Genomic DNA, 24,526 nt, shown 5'->3' with positions numbered 1-24,526 from the left:
TTGTGATCGTAACATATGTATATTATTACTAAATAGTACGAATTTGTTTATGTTTACGTTGACGTTGACGTAACACACGGACATCAACACAATTATACGTTTACAGGTGGGAACATTCCTGTTGTATCCGCGTGTTATTTTATACGCACATGCATACAAATGAGGCTTAAAACTGCGCGGGAGTCACGAGGCGTAGCACTTGATTTTTTGTCTTTTTTTTTTATTGATAGTTTGTATAATACATTAGAGGTATGCGTATGCAAATAGTGTATGACATACTGGCATATATAGTGAATCTGTACGAACGATTTTCCAATTATATTTATTAGTGTGATAATTCGGCATTGTATATCACATGTATAACACTGCAGGGAAATTCTCGCTTGCTTGAATACTTAAGAGTCGTAGTCGGATACATGATCTATATATAACTGGCATACAATTTTGTTTATCAAGTATTTCGCTACTTACAAACAACCGGGACTGCGAAAAATATCGACGGTTAAATATATATACTGTAACTAGCACGTGGGATGGCATTTACGGGCGGGAAGCTTGGCGAAAATCTACCGGTACGACGAACATACACACTTTGCATTTGGTAAACAAGAGAATTCGAATAGAACTTGCTAATTATTCAGCCAGCGTAAATACGAATACCGATTGATGTGTCCTTGTTTACGAATAACCATACACTCGGTATATACGTATATTCATATTACGTATCTTATCCGTACAAAAATGACCAGGATGAGAAAATGAATTGTAAACAATGTAAAGTGAAACCAATAAGTATACATTCATCATAAGTGTGGACATTTTTTATGTACTGCGTCTATATCAGTGTAAGCGTGCATTTTATATCCTAAGAAACACATTTTTCACACAATATTATAGAGGTCGCGTATATTGCAAAAGTGTTGGGAGAAATTAGGAAACTATTTGCTGCATTGATTGGTAATAATACCACATAGCAATGGGAGTTATACTTATATCATATACTATACAGTTTGTAAAAATTTCTTGAATCCAAGGCTCTTTGTATGGATAAAATATAATCTCGTTTACGATGATTTATCCTGCTTGGTTATACGATCGAAGAGCTCCCACTTCCTTTAGTCATGCTCTATAATATGTGGGCGCTACTTCCGCCATATAAGCGTCAACATACTGGTGACTACGCAAATATTATAGCCACCGAACTATTATAGCATGTACATATGAAGAATGCCTGAAGTGCGTATGGTGCGTTCAAATTTCCTACCCGTTGGATGAGACGGATCGTCTATCCCTCTTCCTTTTTCTATGACTTCACCTAACTGGTGGGGGCTTTAAACGTATCTGCGCGTAGGCGCAATAACTTGCTCTTACTTAACGCCGTATAGTAGATACATATATCGTTCTTGAGTAGTACTGATAACATGACGTATGTTACGTTTGTCCGGATCCTGAAACCGATGATAATGCTTTGCTTAAAGCTTGTGGTTATTGTCCCGAGTCGTAAGTGTATAAACATGTTATGTTTTGATATTATGTAACTTGGATTATACGCCTCGATCCAATTATCATGTATATCAAGTATCATATTTATTTTACTTTTTTTAGTACACTATACCTCAATGTGTATAATGTACGTTCGGTTTTGCGTAAGTACCACGTAACATTACGATGTTTTTCAGAAATATCGTTTACTCATCATCATGTCAATGACGTTGAGCTCACGCGTGTGGTGGAAAAGTGACTCTGCTATTTAATCTTAATAATAAATTTCTACAGCTTCTCTTGCAATTAAAACAATTGACACGGAAAATACGTCAAAAGTGTGAAATTTTGCTGCAGATTTTTTGGCATGTTTCTTCAATATATCTTTATTAGTTTACAGTATTTTTTTCCACTCATCGCTTTTCCAAGCAGTATCGATTTAAGGGGGTATTCTAGTGTAGAAATTTGAAAAAATCGATTTTTTTTTTTTAAATATTTTTAAAGCTTAACCTTTCAAGAATGTGTCCTTAAAAGGACAAGTCAAAATTTCAATTATTTTCAGAGATATAGCTATTTTAGTGACACGTCTTCAATACTGGCTCGGCTGGAACGAATTTTACTCGAAACTTTAAACGCGTTTTTCTCAAAACTACATTTTTAAAAACGGTTGACATGATTTCTCAAGTTCTATTGAACCGATTTACTTGAAATTTGGTGAGAATCTTCTCAATACATGTCTCTATCGCACGAACTATTATTATAACGAAATAATAATTTTTACTATTTTTAAAAAATTCAGAAACGTCCAAAAAAGTCAAAAAAAACGTATTATTTTTTCGGACAGCCGTAATTTGGCAAAAAAAAATTTTTTTTCGACTTTTTTTTAGTTAGTACGATAGCTGCATTTATGTAGATTAATAATCTTTTTTTTTTTTTTCTGATTTTGAAAATGCTTGCAATCGTGACAACATTGGCGCGCCATTTTCTTTGTACCCCCCACTTCAACAACTCATAGCACTTTCAATTTTGTATTTTTTGACTTGTTTTTTTTTTTTTTTTTTAATCGTGAAATAATAATAAACGCCTGATAAAAAAATGGATGGTAAAAACATTTTTTGTTGTTTGTTTATAGCACTTCAAAAAACACCTCAAATTCATGCCTCTACACTAGAATACCCCCTTAATAAATATTAATTGATCCAAATAATCCATGCGTTTGCATAGTCCTGAGAGCACATTTATTCATAACGACAATTTCGGTAATTTTTAATATAAGAAATCCGTATTCAGGAACAATAAAAAATAATTTGAACGAATTAAATAGAGACACTGAGCAGCATAACTCACTGAGTTGCTCTTTTGTTTTGATATTTTTATCCAAGTGCTGCATGCTTCACTCAAATGTTTACAAGGACCAATGGGATATTCTTCCGATCAAAGAAGATATGGCATTGTACAGAAAAAACTAAAATAGCAATGACTAACCCCCTAAATTAGATTAAATAAAATAAATAAAAATTTGCTGGGTTACATGATTTTTTTGAATTTCTTTCAGTACGCTACACTATTGTTATTGACTGCCACCAAACAAATGTAGTAGCGTTACTCCAAAATAGTTTTTGGAAAACATTGTTGCATCAAAAAAACATAACCCAACAAATCGCATCACATATGGTTAGCAGATTCGCATGAATCTAGAAATAAATATGTACTTGTTTCAAATAAATTAAACTCAACAGCATATAACATTCAAATCAATGCATCAATATTTTTGTTTCAATTAAAAAGTGGTTGTTCTGAGTGAAAAATTGTTCGAACAAAATAAAGTGGAATTCAACAAAATTAGTTGTATGGTTTGATAACTTTCTCTCAGTTTATACGTCGATACTTGATAAGAAAAAAATGTTTTAACTACTGATTTTGAACTTTTTTTTTATTAATGTACAGGTACGCAGTATATTACTAGTGGGTAGGGGCCTAACAATACATCTAATTCATAATCATATGTCGCTTACGCGTGTTCGACTGTGGAGTGAAATACCACTTAATTTCGTGGAATCAAATAGCCGGAGATTAATTGAATAATTTTCAGTAATTTCTCCCATTTTCAATTCTAGTTTAGGATGTTGAACTTCTATATTTAGGAAATACAGAATTTCGCAATGTATTTTGATCGGAAACAAATCTACATAGAATATATATAATATGCTACATATAGAAATGCGTATCTGCAAGATAGACGCATAATTGCAGCGCACTGGGTTAGCAATTTGCATCTGTTGCCTTTCTCCACGATTGACTTGTGCATGTACGTAGAAATGTATACATAGTATACATACAAGTTTTTTTTCAGCATAAAATTAAATAATGCATGAATCTCAACCAGAAATCAGCCATGATATAACTTACATGAGTTTTATTATCTATGACTATAAATTGTTGCAAAAATTATACAATTCTCAACCGTACGCCGAGAAAAAAGAATTATCGAACCAATCAGCTAATTTATTTAACTTTCAGATTATTTGATTCAAACAATTTCTCACTCACACCAACCACTTTGCGATGTGATAGGTTATGGTTTTATTCATCCGACCATATTGTCAAAAAAGTATCTTGGAGTGACGCTATAACGCTCATTTGTTGGTAGACAATAATATTAGCGTATCGTAATGGAACAAAAAATCCGGTAACCCAGAAATCTCTCACTATATTTACATGACATAGAGCGGTACATTTACCTGATCGCAGAACTGGCATAACACTTCAAAAAAAAAAAGGATCAATGAATTAGTTAATTGCATGTTTAATCCAAATAGAGGGGTTAGTGTGATTTCAGTTTTTTTCTGTACAATCCCATATCTTTTTATAGAATAAGAATATCCCATTGGTCCTTGTAATTATAATTTGAGTGAAGAGACGATTTGTTTTACATGAAGCATGCAGAGCTTGGATAAAAAATATCAAATCAGAAGAACTAACTCACAAGGGGAGGCTCAAACTTTTCTCTTAACGATTCGATTCAAACTCATGGTACATAATGTTCATTAGACCTGTCCTTAAGAAGGGCAAAATCGAATTTTAATGGTCTTACCCCCCAAATTGGTTCGAAATAATTAAAAAAAATATAATAAAAAAATAAAATAAGAGTTTGTTTTGCGGATGAAAAAATTGAACAAGAATGCATAAATTCCCGACTGTATGGCTCGTATGGTAACAGTACGTGCAGTGTTACGCTACTTGACAATTTTCTGCTGACTTAACCTGGAGTCGGGTATAAGAGGAATTGCTAACTGAATAGTCGTTTGCCCATGGTTGTATAAATGTATATTATACACGTGTATCTAAATATCTTATAATGTAACCTGCATTGCTTGAAGTTTTTCCGAGATGTTTTGTTGTGGATTATTCTCCACGCCTCGATGGAAACCTCAAGGACATTTTTTTCGCTTCAAATACTTCACGGATGGAAAGGATTATATGAGTCAAGTGATATTTGTTTGATTTAACTAAATGCCATAGTCAAATGCGATGAACACAATGCTGACTTAATTCAACAAAATACTTTTGTCGGACCAAATATTTGTGACAACTTGATATAGAATTGAGTCAAGCCTTTGAATGGCCATGCTGACTATAAATTTATTCAAGATAACACGGCGCAAGTGCCTTGCAATAATGTGAACTTTCTATCAAGATAATGGTGTGATTGAAATGACTGAAAATCTCGTTGAACGTATTTCAATCGTGTTGTTTTAAGGATATGAAATTTTTGTGTCAAAATGAATTGAGCTTGTTTAATTACATGTTTTGTTGAGTCAAGAATTCAATGATTGAAACAGGCAATGAAATTTGCTGTTACAGAAATCTTTTGCATGAGTATTCTTCAATTGATACTATTTTTAAATCTGTTGAATCAAAATTTTCAAGGAACTTACCCGATATTTAACGGGTAAAACCTGACAAATTAATTCTGTATGTGTGAAGAATCGATTGAACATGGATCAATGAATATGATCATTTGCTGCCATTGTCAATTCCGATATCTGATAACTCAGTTTTTGTCATTTAATGTGATAAGACTGACTACACATTTATCACTGCGTTTTGTTTATCTGATATCTTAGCTCGGTTATAACTATCTCTGAAGCTACTTCCGTAGCGAGAAGAATCACCGCCTAGTGGCCGTTTACAGTACTAGTATACTGATGTTCACGATGAATATATTCTGTCCTTGTTTCGAAGCATACGGTGTTTCTTTTACCTTGCAAACAAAGTAATGTAACTGTTTCAACTAATTACGCCAAACAAGCTCCAGTTAGATCAATAAATTATAGCATTCTTATTTTATTTGCAGTATTTAATTGCGGTAAAAGGTTAAGGGTATCGTTTAACTAATGAAGGGTGTTTTCGATTCTTTAATGAAGCACTTTATTCTTTAACTTACAATACATTATTTACTGACGGAAGACTCGATTCACACACTGATTCTGTCAGCTAGCTCCCTGCTCTCTTATATATAGGGACTGACTTCGGTCAAAGTAGTGCCGCTACCTGGTAAATTCAATTGCGAGGGTCCTTAGAGGTGAAAGCATCGGGGTACCTCTTTTCACTGCTATGCGGCGCAGCGACACATCGCTCCCGCGACAATAGTTGTGTGTTCACAAACTCAAGTACTATTCTGACAGCCATTGCCAGTATCGCTTCTCGGCTCTTTGAGCTAAGATCAAAGTGTAGTATCTGTTCTTATCAGCTTAATATCTGATACGCTCCCCATCGGGGAGCCAGAATATTAAACTGTTTTTTGGAAAGTGGCGGAGAGTTTCTGAAGCTTGCTTCAGCTCCGCCGCGGTCGTCCCTACTCTGCAGTACCGTGGGGCACGGCCTATTATTGATTCAAAATATAAATATTCCAGCGAAAATATAATACTCGTCGGTCAAGATTCCGTGTGTGAACCGAGGATGTCGGAGAGAGTAAGTCCACCTGTTGAACCTAGTAGTAGTGACACGTGAGTGCATTAATCGATGTTGTACGAGTCGAAAATAGCCAAATTTAAAATTCATCACTCACGTGTCTACTTCCTATGTGTAGGAATTGATAAAGGTAGGGAAAAGGGATCGGTTTTAAGTACACGATTTAAATGGTATAATTGGGGTACTGTTAATGATCAAATACTTGAATTGTTACAGTAGTCAATATAAAGGAGACGGCTTGGATTCGGATAGAAAGATATGATATGAGAAATGACTCGCGCGAAAGCTAGGAAAGGTGAGTTTAGAGAAGTTAGAAAACTCGCTAGTTGCAGTTTAGAGATGAACCTCGGTGAAGACAATGAGGGGATGCAGGGTGTAAAATGACATACGACTTGTGGGAAAGGAATATGAAGTCTGGAGGACGTAACATAAAAATGAATATAAAGTGAGGAAAAAGCTAGAAGTCTCGGATGGTTCGGTAAAAAAAAATTACCAAGGTATCGTAGGTAATTAATGACACAGGATTTATCGACGTGACCTTTGATTTGACTTTGAAACTTGGTCATGTCTTCAAGGTCCATTTCGAGATTAACTTTGAACCCTCTCTTTTTGGTGCCAGAATGAGAAAGAACGGGATATTTTACATTCAGATATATATGAAGTCTAGGGTCCAAACGTGACCTCTACCGGGATTAATTATAAAGGTAAAATATTAGTGATGGTATAGACAAGGCTGATTTCAGGATCCGCATGTAATGCCGGATATGGCTGGCTCCTTACTAGTTCTATCAGGGGGACTCCGACAGCCGTGTTAACCCATTGGAAGAATCTTGACCGATGACGATCGTAAAATTTCGCTGGTGAAATTGTAATTTTCAATCAATAATAGGCCGTGCCCCACGGTACTGCAAAGCAGGGACGACCGCGGCGGAGCCGAAGCAAGCTTCAGAAACTCTCCGCCACTTTCCAAAAATCAGTTTAATATTCTGGCTCCCCGATGGGGAGCGTATCAGATATTAAGCTGATAAGAACAGATTAAAGGGCGTTTATTAAACAAACAATGTTCCCCCGGGTTTACACTAGTTTGCCCGGGGGTAATATTTACAGATTCCCCCCCTGGCGGTGGCTTAAGCATACATAAATATAGCAATAAAATAGGGGTAAAAGTATATGATTGTGGAATAGTGTCACATCTTTGGCTTAAGTGCTTAATTAAAATATTTGGGTTGCATGGAACCCCGAGGCCATAATAGGTCCCGGGGCACATGAAACCTGATAATGTTTAAAATAGCCAGAGAAAATTCAGAAAGTATGGATAAAAGAATAAATACTTAGGACTAGACAAGTAGATAAAATAGAAGTTAGGTACAATAAATAGGTTTAAAAGAGGTGTATAGTTAAAATAGATAAGATTAAAAGAGGTAAAATAAATAGGTTTGAAAGAGGTGTATAGTTAAAGTAGATAAGATTAAAAGAGGTAAAATAAATATGTTTAAAAGAGGTGTATAATTAGAATAGATAAGATTAAGAGAGGTAAAATGACTAGGTTTAAAAGGGGTGAATAGTTAAAATAGATAGGGTTAGAAGAGGTAAAATGTCGGATTAAAAGCAAAGCTAATCTGTGGCTAATATACACTCGTTTGTAGAAGATTAAAATTACAGGGATTAGCCCCAACTGGCCACCGCCCTTCATTGAAATTAATAGAATATAGAGAGAAGAGATATAAAAGTGTAGAAAGAATAGGTAAAAAGACGGTAACGAATTGATTTGACTATAAAAAAATAAAAATGATTAATTCAACTATGCGGGATGATGGTGGGGAGGGAGGAGGCAGGATCAATATTTTTCTTGTTTTTACAGAAGAGAGAAAAGGGTCTAAGAATGATAAAAGTCACAATACACGATGTTATTGGTACTGCCTCCTCCCGCTGACATGTTCCACATAGATATCCCTGGACCAACGAACGGTGTCGCTGACCAGGAATTTTCTCATCATCCCGGCATAGTATCGTCCCACTCGGAGGTGCTGCAGCAGGCTGTCGTTGTGGTGGTCCCAGCCTCCGAGTGAGCCGATGATGAAGGCGTCCAGTCTGACAGTGTAGCCGCTGGCCGCGAGCTGAGTCGCCAGCGGTCCGTACTTCTCAAACTTACGTGCACGGGCGGCGGCGAACTCGATCTTGCCGTTCTCGAACGGCACAGCGACGTCGATGATGGTGATGGTGCGGTTGACCTCGTCCCGCACCACAATGTCGGGGCGCAGCGTGCCCGCTTCGCCGTCTACGCCCTCCACTGTCTGGTTGACGCTGATGACTCCTGGGCACCGAGAGGCGGCCTTCACCAGCCGGTCCTGGACGTTGTTGTGGCGGCGCTGTCGCGCTGCTGAATGGACGCCACAATGCGCCAGGACGTGAGGGATGGTCTCCTGCTGGTAGCCGCACTTCCGGCACCTCTTGTCCCCGTTGGTCTCCCACCTCCTGCAAGCGTTCAGCGGGAGCACGCCCAGTCGTGCCCGGTGGACGAAGCGCCAGTCGCAGAACCTGGTGCTCCGCCCGGTGCGCAGGAAGTGGTTGGGAAAGTTGCTGCTGGTGGTCACCTGGAAAACTTTCCCCTGGTCTGGTTTTGCCGTGAGGGAGCGGACGAAGAAGGTGGAGAGTCTTCGTCGAAGAACCGAGGTAATCCGGTCTCTCCCGCTCGGTGCTATGCTGGTCGTCCCGGTGTTGTTGGCGAACTTCAACACGAACACCTGCTCCTCAGGCGACCAGGCCCAGGAGGCGCGCAGCTTGGGTTCCAGTCTCCGGGTGGCCGTGCGCACCTTGGCCCAGAAGGAGTCCTTGCCCGGCACCTGGATGATATCCATTGCGCCTGACAGGTAACGCGCGATCTCCTCCTCAGTGGATCTCCTCCTGAGCCGTTGGTCCACCGTGGTCTGCAGCGCGTCACGGGCGATTGTTCGGACTGCCGAGTCCCCGCAGTAGAGCATGCGGTAGGCGTGTGAGAGCGTGTACACGTCGCAGAGGTCCGTGGTTGGTAGGAGACCTCCGCCGCCCTGCGACGCTGGGATGTGTACAAGCTCCGCGCTTGCTCTGCCTGGGACACACAACCATCTCTTGGCCAACCTCTTGACGACCTTGTCCGTCTCCTTCAGGTATTCTTTCTCGAGGTCGGCCCCTTGCATGAGAAAGTCGAGACGGGGGAGGATGAAGGTGGCTGCGGTGTCGAGTTTCTGCCAGGGAGCCAGCAGAGATTCGTCGACCTTCCTTAGGTCAGACACCATTTCGGCGAGCGTGTTGGTGGGAGTTTGGCGGACTTGGTAGCCAGTGGGAATGCCTAGGTGTTCGTAGGCCTCACCGGCCGCCAGAGCACGCACAGGCGAGCCACCGATGTTGAATTGGGTCTCCATGACCCGGCCGCCCTTGAGGTGGAGTGTGGCGCACTTGGCCGGGTTGAAATGGATTCCGACCGCCTGTCCTGCTCGCTCAGCCGTGGTCAGCAGTGTCCTCATCTCGCCCGGTGTTGAGGCCAAGCCGCCGATGTCGTCTGCGTAGGTGAGGTTGCTGACCTTGGTGTCACCTAAAACATTCAGATATATATGAAGTTTAGGGTCCAAACGTGACCTCTACCGGGATTAATTATAAAGGTAAAATATTAGTGATGGTATATACAAGGCTGATTTCAGGATCCGCATGTAATGCCGGATATGGCTGGCTCCTTACTAGTTCTATCAGGGGGACTCCGACAGCCGTGTTAACCCATTGGAAGAATCTTGACCGATGACGATCGTAAAATTTCGCTGGTGAAATTGTAATTTTCAATCAATAATAGGCCGTGCCCCACGGTACTGCAAAGCAGGGACGACCGCGGCGGAGCCGAAGCAAGCTTCAGAAACTCTCCGCCACTTTCCAAAAATCAGTTTAATATTCTGGCTCCCCGATGGGGAGCGTATCAGATATTAAGCTGATAAGAACAGATACTACACTTTGATCTTAGCTCAGAGAGCCGAGAAGCGATACTGGTAACGGCTGTCAGAATAGTACTTCAGTTTGTGAACACACAACTATTGTCGCGGGAGCGATGTGTCGCTGCGCCGCATAGCAGTGAAAAGAGGTACTCCGATGCCTTCACCCCTAAGGACCCTCGTAATTGAATTTACCAGGTAGCGGCACTACTTTGACCGAAGTCAGTCCCTATAGCTATATCTTCGGTCGGCGCAAACTATTTGAGATGCCAACTGTCGTTGAACTATTTAAAACCGGCGTAAAGTATCTTTTCAATCATTTCACGTGAGTTTCGTACTTCACACAGATCGATTACAGTGATTACACGGTAAGTAAATGTATCCTGTAGTGGTGTCAATCAACGATCTACATAAAAGTGAAGATTGAAAAAAAGAACGAAACAAAAAAAAAAAAAAAAAGATTGGCCATATCCCAGGAAACAAAAGTTTTATCACGAAAATGGTTCCCTTCTAAACTGTAACACCCATGGAAAATTTGACGATAACCTTTCGGCCGTAACTTTCACATAAATTATTTTTCAAATCACTGTATAATCGTATCACTGAATTCGGCACATACAGATACATTCGTATATATTTGTTGTTTCGAGGTCATTACGAAAATAAAAATATCAAGCAAATATTTTCACTTAAAAAAAAATGTTGAAAAAGAATAACCTGAACGGGGGTAATTATGGCGCAAAGATTCCAAGATATGAAGAGCTAGCCATACCCAGGAACAGAGTTGATCACACCAGTAAACATGAGCCCTTCAAGGTATAATGAATACAGAAAATCGAATTAATATTCCACGTGAAAAAAAACTATACACGGTTAGTCGTACACTCGCAACCGGCGTAACAAATCACAAAACCTACCGGTTCGTAAATGTGTACAGGTAAAGAGAGGGGCATTGTCCTATCAAATAACCGATTCGATGAACAAACTTGCCCAGCCACGACGCTTGTACTCGGGAAAAATTGATAAAAAATGAAATGGGGCGAAAAACCGCAAAATACTCCAGGAACTTGAATCCAGAAAAGGGTATAAATTCCGATATTAGTGCGAGACGCGTCGCCGATTGAACCTATCGCTTTAGATATGGAAACATGGTTAACAAGATTGGGGATGGAGGTTTCAGTCGAGGAAAAATTGAACTTTAATTTTTGAAATAATTTTTGTGGATTATTAGGTTCATAAAAATAATAGATTTGAAAACCGCAGGTTTCATTTCGAAGTCCCCATAAAGAATACACAGTCCGAGATTTCCTGACAGTGGATATCCACGCAAGTAATGCAGCAGTATAACTGCGCTTGAAGTTAAGCAATTTATTATACGTTTCTGAAGGACTGGGTATCATCGTCGGCGCATAACGGCAACTCAACGGTAATCCAGCCTGCTGTAACTGGGAAACAAAAATCACTTGTCCATGATTCCATAATAAAAATTATCTGGATGGATCTTGTTTGCTTCCTCATTGCCACCTAATCTAAATCACCGTTAAAATCTGTATCAAAATATCGATCTGTTTTTCAGTGTCGTGAAAATAACTTATTTTCATAAGCTCTACATAGTGTGAATCATCTATAACACGTGAACGTGCTGAATTCGTACATGCAGTTTTTTGTCACCATGTCAAAATTTTCCAGACTATAATTCCTTACTCCTCAAAAAAATTATTATAAACGCCGTAAACCTGCCAATATACACAAAAAAATACCCGCCTAACAATAAATGCAACGAGGTCTTTGCGCAAACACACTTTGCACAGGAAATTGTGTGCATACAAGTTCACAGTGTGTCTGGACTAACTGAACATATTATTATCATCGTAAAGATACAAAAAAACTTTCAACATCATCAAGAAGATTCGTATATCAGATATGTCTCACACCGTGAATGTCATCAGGAACACAATGTCAAGCGATTCGACTCAAGCTTCAAGCTCAAGTTCTTCTTCCAAGTACGCAATATTTCACATATCATTCAATAAAAGCATTAGGTTACTTGTCAGATGATGAACCGATAAACGTGTAGATGATCTCTTTTAGTCGGAAATTACAAATTTCATGCTGTACAAGCAATAGCTTCTATTCCTATATTGCTGTACAATGTGGCAAGTATATTTTGTTGGACCTTAAAAAAACTAGACAATTTTCAATTTATAGTAACGGTTTTCTATACGGGGCACTCGCGGAGGCTCGGACACAAAGAAATCGACAAATGAAGATGAAACCAAACTGGAATTGTCCGAGGAAAACGATTAAAAGTGTCGACTTAATAGGTAGAATTGAAGCAGGGCTGAACTTGGAATTTAGGAAACTCCCGACAAAGAGAACTGTGTCGAAGGCAATTTTACATGATAGATATTAACCCCGTTAAATATCACGTCAGGTTTGGTGTGCATTGTGTAAAATATACGATTGGATGTTTTTATCGTCCATAGAAATACAAGAAGAAGACGACTGAACGTGTGAAACGTTACAAACGCCTTCTCGAACTCGCAAAACCGAAATCAATTGCATCCCAGGAACGCCCAAATTCTACTACTTCCTTAAAGGTAAGCGGAAGACTTACGATTTAATATTACGATTTTAATCGAAGAGTATTCTTGGATCTTATCAGATTTTATCAGATCTTATAGCCTAACAAGTAGCAATTTGAGTTCAACTGCCTTGTTCTTTTAATTATTTAGCCAGTGAATACGAGAAACGTCGAACGTTTAGATTGCTCACCATTATCTGAAATGACATTACGAAACTTTGGCGTTTTATTTAAAAAAACTGCTGTTTGTCCTTGATACGCATATCGGTCGATGAGATAAATTCGTTAAAATTTAAGTGTCATGCCTTACCAATAATCGTATGCAAAATTGATAGGAAAGTTTGGCAATTAAAGTAAAACCAAACTGGTGATAGTTTCATAGATTTTGAACACATAAGCAATCGTGTCAATTTATATAGTGGAATATGAAAAAAATTATGATAATATTGACAGAACCCGGTGGAAAATTTATAGACTTGACATAAAGATTATATTTACCACCGCATGATCAAATCATATCAGAAATCATTAAATTACAATATTATTTGTTGTACTTGTGTATATATTACAACTAAAAGTGTTTTTAACCGTTTCTGAGTCCCCGGAAAACTTTCGAAATCCTATTTTCGTAAGTTCTCTGACTTTCGTTTTATCTTCTACAGCGGATAAAAAAATCAAACTTCAAAAATGGCGGCGCTCTCAAGCTGTTCAATTCGGCAAAAGTTTTGGATGCAACTGAAGATATCAAGTGTGAAACTCTCCCAACAAAGAAGTCAGTGCTGGGATACAAGATAAGCGAACGTACTGCCAGACTGGCGGAGCCGAGAATACGCTTCGAAATGGGAATCCGCTCACCAGGAACGGTGCAAGAATCAGCGTTATTCGCCACAGGTTCGATTTCGATAAGTTGAAACATTATTGGAACAAATATTTTTAGTAAGATTTTCGAAAAATCGAGATAGCTAGTAGATATTATACTTTTTGCTTTTATTTGATTTTGACAGCACTATTAATTCTTCGCGTCGATGATTAGAACCAAAATGTTTTGCAGCTTTCCTATTTCGGTAGATAATTTTAATTCATACGGAATAGAAGTTAAAAAACACTTAAAGTTTAAACCCGCCGTCATCTCGACTCTCTGTAATTTCATAATACTTATCCTAATACAGCATCGAAAAGACTCATCGAGCTTGCGACGCCAAAGAATAGTACGCAGCGAACAGACCTACCGCAAGGAAAAAGTCCAAATATAATATCTAATTCCAGCGTCAGTCGAAATGCTCTAAAAGCCACCTGCACCTCAAGGATCGCGAAACTCTCCGTACCTAAACACTCCAAGTCGCCAATTAATGCCAATGAAAATACGAAAGCCAATCATGGTGATACTACTGCTATTCCAATAAAACCTCCACTGGCCAAAGAAGCTTTTGAAAAACAGAGATTGAAAAAAAGCTTTGCTATTCACGGAGAAATGAAATGAACAGTTGTTAGTTTTGAGAGAATTTTCGAAGAATTCGAACGTACCACATACCGATACCTAATAACAACGGAAAAATTTGCGTTTGCAATGAGAATGCTTACTGGCATCATGTTCAAAATAATAAAAATAATAGTTTCTTGTCCTTTATTTTATACTTGTATCGATTAAAACATATACCGTTCTATGATTTTATTTGTCGAACTATTTTGATATACACTAATATTATAAGTAATTGAAACTTTTATTAATACATAAAATCTCACTTCTACAATGTATTTGGCTAGTTTTTCTAGTTCATCCAAGCTCACAAAAACTAAAAGATCGACTTTCTAATTTGACTTTGATATAAGAGAATCTTGAAAGCTTCAGAAACGAGTTCCGAAGTTTGGAAAAACAAGTTCTCAAATATTTTTGAAATCAAGACATAAACTCTAAGCATTCAAAACATCAATTCAAGAAAATAGTTTCGGTCAAATGTTTCATTTCGATTTCCTGTACCTAAAAGTAGTTTCTGATAGTTGGTTTTCTAATGTGATTGTTCAAATATTAAAACAATTTATACGGACCGTAAGTTCCACTATATATTTTTGTTCTGTAAAAGTTGAAATTATAACAAAAGTCTAACGCTGAAATACCGAAAAGAACAATATAGTTATCAATCGGTAAATTGTATGAATATAATACAATAAGAGATGCGACAATGGAAAATTTAAAAATAGGCTTGTTTTTATTACTTTCATACACATGAAAAAATGGAGGCTTATACTATGATATATTTATTCAAGGCACTTAAGATATTTGCTTAAGCATCATACTGATGATCGCATATAAAAATGTTATACATATAAATCTAGATAAAGGATTGCATTTTATCGTAGTAATACAATTCTATATTTGCATAATTGTACATGCACAATAAATAGCTCTTACACTATGTACAAAAATTGGACGGATTCGATTACATTGCATATAGACGAGCATTTTAGTTATAAAATATCGTTTACGTTACATTCAAACGGTCTTGTTTCAACTCACCGTATGGTTCTTAAAATTCTAATATATATTCTGATTTTCGTTTCTAATAATAAACATTAAGTAGAGATTTATAATCATTGATGAGTTATTTGTTACTTTATTTTGATACTCGGCGAGATAGAATTCGTAATAGACAGAAGATAAAACGTGAAACAGACGCTCAAAAACGTCACTAATCCCTGGTGTCGTGGTTGTTGGTAAAACTTTTCTTATTGAATAATTTGAACACTTGCTTATACATATATGTAAGTGTGAGCTACCATTTCAGACTTTATTTTTTAACCTTTAGTTTCACCTAACAAGTGTAATTGCTTTTAAGTGAAACGCAGAATTGAAAAAAAAAATTCATTTCAACATTATTGAAAAAAACGTATTATAATACGAAATTTTGTATTCTTTCCAATTGTCTTTAAAGGCACATAATTTAATTTAGAAAAGCAAAAGAATTTTTAAGATTTTACAACAATCAATACTTATTTCTAACTTGTAAATCAAAAGCTGATTATGGTCTTTATCTAAGGCTTGGAAGAAAAAACGTATGAGTAAGAAACAAAGTTTAGAAAGTGACATATACCTTCAATTTCTTTTTTCCCCTGAATTGGATGTTTTAGTCGCAAAAAAAGTAGATTTGTTTCTAGATAATCTAGTGTACCATACAAATCTTGAATTCCGAAAAATTAGTAATATTCAAGTCTTTGGAGAATATTATCGATACTTCAAATCTGTGCAGTCCTTGGGAATTTCAGTTCGGCCTAAATATAATGTGGAGTAGGACTAAAAATCAAAATATATAGTGCGAAATAGAGCTGCCCCAATGTATATACCATATTATATGATAACTACAAATAAATTGTTAGTCATATTTTTTTTAACAAGTTAAAAAATTCGTAAATGAATTATGCTCGAGTATAATTGATATTTCAAAAGCTGCCTGTAAAGTGACCGAGGTATTCACATTAAATTAAGCTGCCAACCAACTCTGCCAAATTCTCTGATCTTTCCAGGTTTCCTAGGCTAAAAATTCATTTTCTCCACACGATTTTAGCAAAATCGTTTAAATACACTATGCACACTGACCTGTGTATATAGAGATCAGTGACTATGCAGCAAAATTTCGTACACGAAATAAAAATTGCTCACATTGTATTACCAATTTTCTTACAAGTACAATCGAATTTTATGAAAAAAAAAATGGTCTGTAAATGGTAAAATAAGAAAAAACCTAGCACAATACAATGTCTATAAAATAACTCTTTGTTACCGAAGTAGAACTATAGTTTCAAAAAAAACAAGAATATGTAAATTTCAAGCTTGTAATAGACTTTACTGACGTTTCCAGTAACTCGAAAATTTCAATAACTGCTATAGTTTTCGTGATACTTCCTGGAACTGTGAATGAAAGCATAGTTGTGACCCAAGCATTATGTACCTCAAACAGTAAAAAGTATAATTGTAAATGAGATTCAGTTGCATGAATTGACGTGTACTCAGTCTTTGGAGTTCGGAAATCGGAAATTCGTAATATTTGTGTCATTTGCACAATACGGTACGGGTAAATAAAAAAATTAGATAAACACAAGCTAATGGTAAGATGATTTTGATTTTAGCTGCCTAGTAGTATAGCCAAGAATCCCATAGCGATTGATCCGCTGATAGTATACTGAATAGCAGAGGCACCAGCGTTACAGTCAGTGATTCTCCTAGCCCTCATAAAATCAGGTCCCACATACGCGCTAAACTGTCTCTTCTCAGGTGGGATAACGACAAGCTGTTGAGCAGCATCTTGGAAAATTAGATCACTATAAGGTGGTGGGCTGTAGAACATACTGAAACTGAACTCATCGGGATCTTTCCTGCCATAATATTGCTGCGCATAAACAAATAGATTGATATAAGCGTTGATTTCGGTTTCATTATACCCGTAATATCCGCTTCGTGCTACGATTGCATTGGCGGCAACCTTTCCGAGGTTACATTCCATGTACTGTCCCGTAGGTCGTCGCGTTCCGTCTGGACATAATAGCTCGAAATCTTTAGTGAACGTGTTTCGAGCCCAAGTTGATCTGCGCTTACCGTCGGTATTTTCGGCGACTGTTGTATGCTTGACAAAAGCAACATTGCCTCCACCTTCGACTAAACATCTGAAAGCACCGGTGTATCCAAAATAATCTTCAGAAGCATCTCGGCGGCAGTATCTGAAGCTCACTCCGTGGCACAAGTCACACATATTATCGTACGGCACTCCGGTATTATATTCGGTGCTCAGAGCACCGGGTATACAAGATTTAGTAAAATATTCTGCAGCTGCGCGCACCGAATCACATCCATAGCCTCTTATCCAGCCGTTTGAAATCAAATAAGCCAAGGGATAGACCCAGCCTGCTGCAGTGTTTATTCCGGGATGACAAGTGTATTTATTTTTCAAATATGTCAAATCCGTGCTTGGATCTTCTTCCTTGGCTACAGCCACAACGTAGTAGTCAGGGCTGCCCAGATTATAGACTTCAGAAATGAACGGAATGAGTCCGTATCGCAGACCCGCTGTGTAAACGTCACTAGCATCCAGCACTGTCACGTCGGCATCTCTGGTAAAAAAAAAACAACAGGAAATTGAACAATATTATTGTTAGTTAAATTTATCACGAAAATTTTGTTACTTTCTGTTGGCATTATATATTCATCACAAGTTAGATTTCAAGTAGATAATAGTTGTGTTGTCTATTGTAGACTCAACCACTTAAGTGCCAAGGCGTCATAGCAGTGTCAAGCACGCCTCTGAAATTAGTGCCAAAATAGCGAAATGGCGTTGTGAAATAATTCAATGTTTTTGGTGTTTCAGGTGAATATTTACTTTTGAAAGCACCGGTTTCAAATATTTTCGAGGTCAAGGAATCAGATTATTACCATAAAAAGATATTTTTCCCTAGCATTCATAGTTTTGAGGCGTCGAAAGTTGACGAATTTTTGATCATTTTCTCAAATGGCATCATAGAAGAAAAATATAATTTTCTTCTTTCGGAATGGATTTTTTTTTTTGAAAAACACTGAACACTATTTTTGAGTTCAATTACGCAATTTAAAGAATTACCGAGTCAATGTGAAATTGTGTATTTTGATTGCGTATAATTATTTCATAACACCATATCGCGATTTCTAGCACTAATGTCATAAGCGTGCTTGACGTCGCTATGACATTGTGGCACTTAAGTGGTTAATACAGTATGAAATCGAAGTATAAAAATTTTTGTTTGAAAAATCAATTCGTAATTATAAAATTCATTTTCATGTTATTCTTGTGTTTCTATCTCCTCAGGTTGATATTAAATTTGAAGATCTCCGAGATTTACTCACCCATTTTGTATAGCTTGCATGCAATGTATCTGACTGTGACCCTTATAGCAGACCATTTCTGGTTTTAACAACTGTGCTTTCAACGCGATCTGGAATCATATGTTTTTATAATTATAAAATATTCACATAGAATAATTGAATTCATTAATATTTACCCTCATTTTAATACACTTTTCCATTTCAGGCTCAGAAGTTACACACAAAGTCATCCTGTTCACTGGACAATGTCTAACAGCCAAAATATCATTCAGGGATTGTCCAAGATATTGTGGATAGTTTTGATCCTTTTCAGCTAATGGATGAAACTCTCTGGTAGAATCCTGATGAAATATAATCATTGTTAGGGGAAATAATGGTGGCATGAAATTTAAAATAAAGACTCTTCAGACAATAAGTTCAAATTGGCAATTACCGAAAATAACAAATTATGATGTTCTCCGTATCTTGGAGATGATTCGAACAAGTCGAAATTCTCCAGAGGAAGTATGTCAGCTATATTAGGATTCCCCGCTTGTCTGTTCGAAGGGTTCGGTCCGTAATTGTTTCCTTGCTCAAAATTGTTGTCCGTTCCATTGCGATAATAAAAATTTCTGTTACCAGAAAAGTTACCGTTATAATTACGATCGTCGAATCTATCATAACCTTGTCGGTTGTCGAAACCGGGTCTGTTCTCATAACCATCTCGATTTCCGAATCGATTGTCGTTCATAAATGAGGAATTTGAATTTGAATATGACTTGGAAAATTCCTGACTAGCTGTTATCAGAAATTTTTGATACAGTTTACGCATGTTCACATGCGTCGCGGATGAAGTAATAATCGCTCGCGACGGTACACTACCCCAATTACAATTACGAAAATCGTCAACTGGCCTCCGACTTCCATCAGTGCATAGCAGTTCAAATTGATCCTTGCTAGGTGTATCTATAAAATAATCAATTAATCAACACTTCATATTCAATATCTTGTCAAGGTGATGCCACGATAATTGTTAAGGATGTTATGAGACTTAAATTTCAAAAATACAAAACTTTCGTGTATTGATACTTGAACTTACTCAAATCAAGAGTATTCGAGGTCATCTCTTGCACTGTTGTATCAACAAGGAATGCTATGTCTCCAGCTTCAAGTAAGCATTTGAAAGCACCTTCGTATCCAGCATATGGATCTGCGCTAGTACATTTTCCACCTGGTACTTTACCTATACAGAGCTTACACAATTGATCGGAGTTGTCACCTGAAAAATCATAAAGATAATTGAATTTCTTCCGATGTTCATTGAAAATAAATATTCTATACAGGAAATATGAATATTTGATAGTAACATTTATATTGCCAAAATGATATTCATTTCAATATTATAATAAATCAAAGCTCATCTTATTACAGGAATCATTGCTACTTACCTAACGGATTATATTTATCAATCAAAGCATTAATGGCACAGCTTGGACCAAAGTAATTTATCGTTGATTTCACATGATTGTTGCAGTCAATCACTTCCATTCCACCTTGTTCCATTAACTGAAAGTACAAATTATGATCGTTCACTGATTTTTGATTTTGTCCACATACATGGAATCACCACAGAGAGAAATTTCTAATTACAGTTGCTACACAGTCTTTAACTATTTTAGTTTTCTACCATAAATGAAAAAATATAGATTTGGGTACAAAATGAAAATTAGTTGTGTAGCTGCAACCAGGAAGTCTGGCATGTGTTACTATTCTTCTAGATTACAATCATTCGTACTATATTTTCTTAAAAGTAATACACTAATTTGATGTTGACGCAACAATGAATTAATGTTAACGCCTTATTCATTTACAAAAATATAGTAAACTGAATAGGTTTTGTTGCAATAACTAGAAAATGTAGTATTGATAACTATACAACAATATATAAATAACATAATCACACTAAATATTTTCTTGTACCATATTGTCTTGTAATTCCAACTGAATTGAATTTTTTCTCATTATCATAATGAGATCCGTAAACTAGAGTTTTCTAGTATCTACAAGAAATGATGTTTTTCAGTAATTGAGAAAGAAATGACAACTAATTACAGAGATGGATGGTACCAATCGCGTTACATATTAACTGATTATGAGTGAACATTTTTGTTTCTGTGCGTCGGAAGCTAGTAAAACAAATCATGACATACCGTGTGTATCGGAATGACCCAGCCAGCCTGGGTTCCTACTCCTGCAAAGCAAGCCTTTTTACCTCTGAGATCCCTAAGGGAGAGAACATCAGGCAGTGAGCCTTTCTTTACTACCGCTACCGCATACTGATTGATTAATCCGCTAACGAGTTTTTCTTGCATAATCGGCAGAAGACTGTGGTATCTTCCAGCAATGAATACTTCTCCGGGATCTAATGTGGTCAGGTGTGCTTTTTCTTCGTCGAGCATGGTCATGCAGGCCTCTTCGTTGAAGGCTTGTTTGCATGATAAAGCTATATCCCTGACTGTAAAACTGGATATCTTCTGGTCCACCGCTTTGGAGAACGCTTCACACTTTCGCTGTTCAGCATCCGATACCGTGCACCAAACGATGGTGTTGTTAATCAATAGACCTGCAAGGACAGGTTATAAGGCATATTTAGTACACCTTTTATGCGAACATATCACAATTGAAAATTGATTAAATAAAGATTTAAATTTTCAACAAATGAACTAGGTTTATTCATCTTAATATGATTGATACAATTTTATCTTAATAAAGAGCAAATATTGAAAATCGTAGAGTTTGGTTGAGAAGGTTTAGTTGTTAGCAATGTAAAGCAAATTAGATTAATGCCAAAATCATCTAATTCAAATGCTTTAAGAACAATTGTGCAGACCTCAGAAGAATGATCATCGAAGACTTAACCCTAATCAGTCAGTGCAAATTTACGGGTTTTTAATTTTTATCTATACAGAAGGGATATTTTTGCAATCAAATTCAATTTCATTAATTTCAGTTGAACCTGGTGACGTTTTCTTTTTTTTTTACTTCTTAAATTGCAATAATTTTTTGACTGATACAACTGACAAATCACAAACCCTCATGATATAAAACAAAATCAGATAATAGAGTTGAAAATTATTTTATTCATGATTCTGGAACAGAGAATGAGTCACGCGCGACCGAACGTGCGTACAATGCATACGGCGAGAGTGTTAAGCCACGCCCCATAAGCGTAATTTCTAATACGGCTGATCTGAAAATTGATCTGTGAAGGTTAAGAGCGTAAAGGCTTGACGTTCATTTTCATAAGAATTTTCATAAATCGCATAGATCGATCGGAATCTATCATCGTGTATGACAGCGCGTAATGATATAATATTACAATCGGTCACGATGTATTGAGTAGCATCCACCATTGACACGAAACAAGAAACAAAACAAAACAATAACGATATCAAACATAAATTGAAGTGTTAATTGTCGCAATTGTTTTTATATACGAGTTGAATTCTAATTCTTCAAACGCGCATGACAAAAGATGAATCAACTCTGCTCGAGGATTATGAATCAATTTACTACTATGAATCGTTTTAAAAGTAACGGTTTCGCAATCATCCGGTGTGCGATTTACTGATACCGATGTTTTTGTTATTAGTAATCGACATTGGTGCGCATTAAAAAAGATGATTGTTATATCGATTATTCATGCGTGGGATTATTCGTATCGTTTTATCTGATACGAGTCTCCCTTAGCTATCATTTAACGCAACGTAAAGGATGGGCACTACATTCACTACTCTGAGACAACATATCAGTGACTGGACAAATATTTGGACGGAGATAATTCTGTACCATTTGCAGATTGGAATATCTGATAAATCACAAGCAAGCTGATTAGCAAGCACATCCTCGAACCGCAATCCATTCTTACGTTCAATTAACAACACAACATTAAAACGAACACGTAACTGACAACACCCAACATCAACGACGCGCTGTACAGCGCTTCAGCTGTGGCACGCTGTCGTAGTTTATTCGGATTTTCAGTTATTCGGTGAGTTGCAGATAGCCACTGTCAGGTAGCAGCAGCTTCGTGTTATATATACCTTGGCAGGTTTCTCTCAGCTTCCATTTACATGACTTTGGTGTCGACGACGGTCTTACATCATAGAGATATAAGAATAGAGTACGTGAGTTAGCCGCGTTAGCCGATACGACCAGCACGCAATAGAAAGAGAGAGGGCAACTAGGGAGTCTGGTTGTCATTGTCTAATCACGCATGCGCAGCAGGCGAGTTTAAGGCCGCACTCAATACGAAAACATATATAAAAAAATATTGTATATAGTAAGACTATGAATAGTAGTATTAGTATAATTTAAATAAACTAACATACAATATAAGTGATATTAATTTATGTCTGTGGTCACACAAGGGATCTTGTTACAAAGAATGTTTACCATCAGCTAATATCGTGTTTGGTAATATTTTCAGTGTTTCCGAGACAAACAACTCTATTCATAATATTTGAAGAAAATGTTAAATGTCGATTTTGACTAAAATTTTTTCAACACTAATACAAATAAAGTTTACGTCATCAGATGCAAAGTGCAAGCCTCCACGATTTTTTAGTTTAGTTAATTTGGAATTGCTGCTGTTATCAGTATTCCCTTCTATCATAGCAACGCACTGTTTACAATGAATTTGATTCTTTAATGAAAATACTGTAGAACCGCTAATATGTTTGACTACTTCATCGATATATTCTGTGGAACACCAACCTCCTTTTTTGGTATAATCATATCCAAATAGAGTAGGAAGCAGGTTATGTTTGTATCAACACCTTCGGCACGCCAGCGCATGCGTGATTAGACAAAGACAACCAGACTCCCTCGTTGCTCTCTCGCTTTCTATCGCGTGCTGGTTTTCACTTATCTGCGCTCCTGTGGCTCACGTACTTTATTCTTATATCTCTATGTCTTACATACAGGTCTGGCAACGAAGCCAATCTTCTACAGAGCGGCGTGGTTCTCTTGTTGTCCGTGGTTTTTAGTATTTGAAATAGCCATGTCGCGGCGCTGCTATCTAGGCATGTACGTGGGGTAGGGATGAAAATGTGCCACCGAAATTATATTTGAAATGAATATAACCTAAAATCAGCGCGTGCGTCATACTCACGGTCTTACATACGCGTGAAACGCTGTTGCGTTTAAAAAAAAAAAGATGGTTAAACCATGTGCGGTACCGCGGTGTAAAAAATTATCAAAATTGGTCAACCACTAAAAACAACACCGTTTCTTTAAACAACATACATTCATTTCATTTATTACCTTCGTAGATTTATTATTCGTATATACACGTGAAATTTGTATTTTTTTTTCTTTAAAATGAACGAGATTGATATAGATAATTTGTTTACATTTTTTTCTAATACTTAAGTTATAGCCCCGCTTGGGGTTTAATTAAACTTGGTGATTTATTCGGTTAGGTCACCGCCTAAATTAATTCAAACGCAAGTGGTACAAGTATTCCATAACTTGATAAGTAAACCATAAATTTCAATAATGACGGCTGAAAATAGGAAACGGAGATGATACTCTTTGCCTCTAGTCTCCATACATATATCATTCATAATAATTATATCATACTAATATTTATATTAACTACTTTCATTCATAACAATTCATTACTTGTAATAACAATAATAATAT

General features: G+C 37.0%; 2 protein-coding genes, 2 non-coding genes and 1 pseudogene across 4 annotated transcripts; 2 read left to right on the top strand and 3 right to left on the bottom strand.

The window, feature by feature from the left end:
* The first annotated feature begins 212 nt into the window (after positions 1-212).
* Positions 213-15,872, top strand: LOC124299691 (uncharacterized). The gene is made up of 4 exons (XM_046752977.1): positions 213-572; positions 12,899-13,012; positions 13,659-13,887; positions 14,166-15,872. Exons 1-4 carry the CDS (start codon positions 534-536, stop codon positions 14,474-14,476), a joined length of 693 nt encoding a protein of 230 aa, XP_046608933.1. The 5' UTR covers positions 213-533; the 3' UTR covers positions 14,477-15,872.
* Positions 6,182-6,375, top strand: LOC124301712 (U2 spliceosomal RNA). Its single transcript, XR_006907551.1, has one exon. It is a non-coding gene; the product is annotated as a U2 spliceosomal RNA (small nuclear RNA).
* LOC124301714 (uncharacterized) lies at positions 7,338-7,518 on the bottom strand (annotated as a pseudogene).
* On the bottom strand, positions 10,272-10,465 carry LOC124301713 (U2 spliceosomal RNA). The gene has a single exon (XR_006907552.1). It is a non-coding gene; the product is annotated as a U2 spliceosomal RNA (small nuclear RNA).
* On the bottom strand, positions 15,185-22,853 carry LOC124299690 (melanotransferrin). The gene is made up of 8 exons (XM_046752975.1): positions 22,670-22,853; positions 21,031-21,443; positions 20,269-20,386; positions 19,920-20,099; positions 19,275-19,786; positions 19,018-19,182; positions 18,863-18,951; positions 15,185-18,096 (listed from the first exon to the last, which is right to left on the bottom strand). The coding sequence occupies exons 1-8, from the start codon at positions 22,740-22,742 to the stop codon at positions 17,115-17,117; spliced, it is 2,532 nt and encodes an 843-aa protein (XP_046608931.1). The 5' UTR covers positions 22,743-22,853; the 3' UTR covers positions 15,185-17,114.
* Positions 22,854-24,526: the final 1,673 nt, after the last annotated feature.

Source organism: Neodiprion virginianus, chromosome 3 (genome assembly GCF_021901495.1).
Source record: "Neodiprion virginianus isolate iyNeoVirg1 chromosome 3, iyNeoVirg1.1, whole genome shotgun sequence".
Lineage (NCBI taxonomy): Eukaryota > Metazoa > Arthropoda > Insecta > Hymenoptera > Diprionidae > Neodiprion > Neodiprion virginianus.
This window is presented reverse-complemented; position numbering and strand designations above follow the sequence as displayed.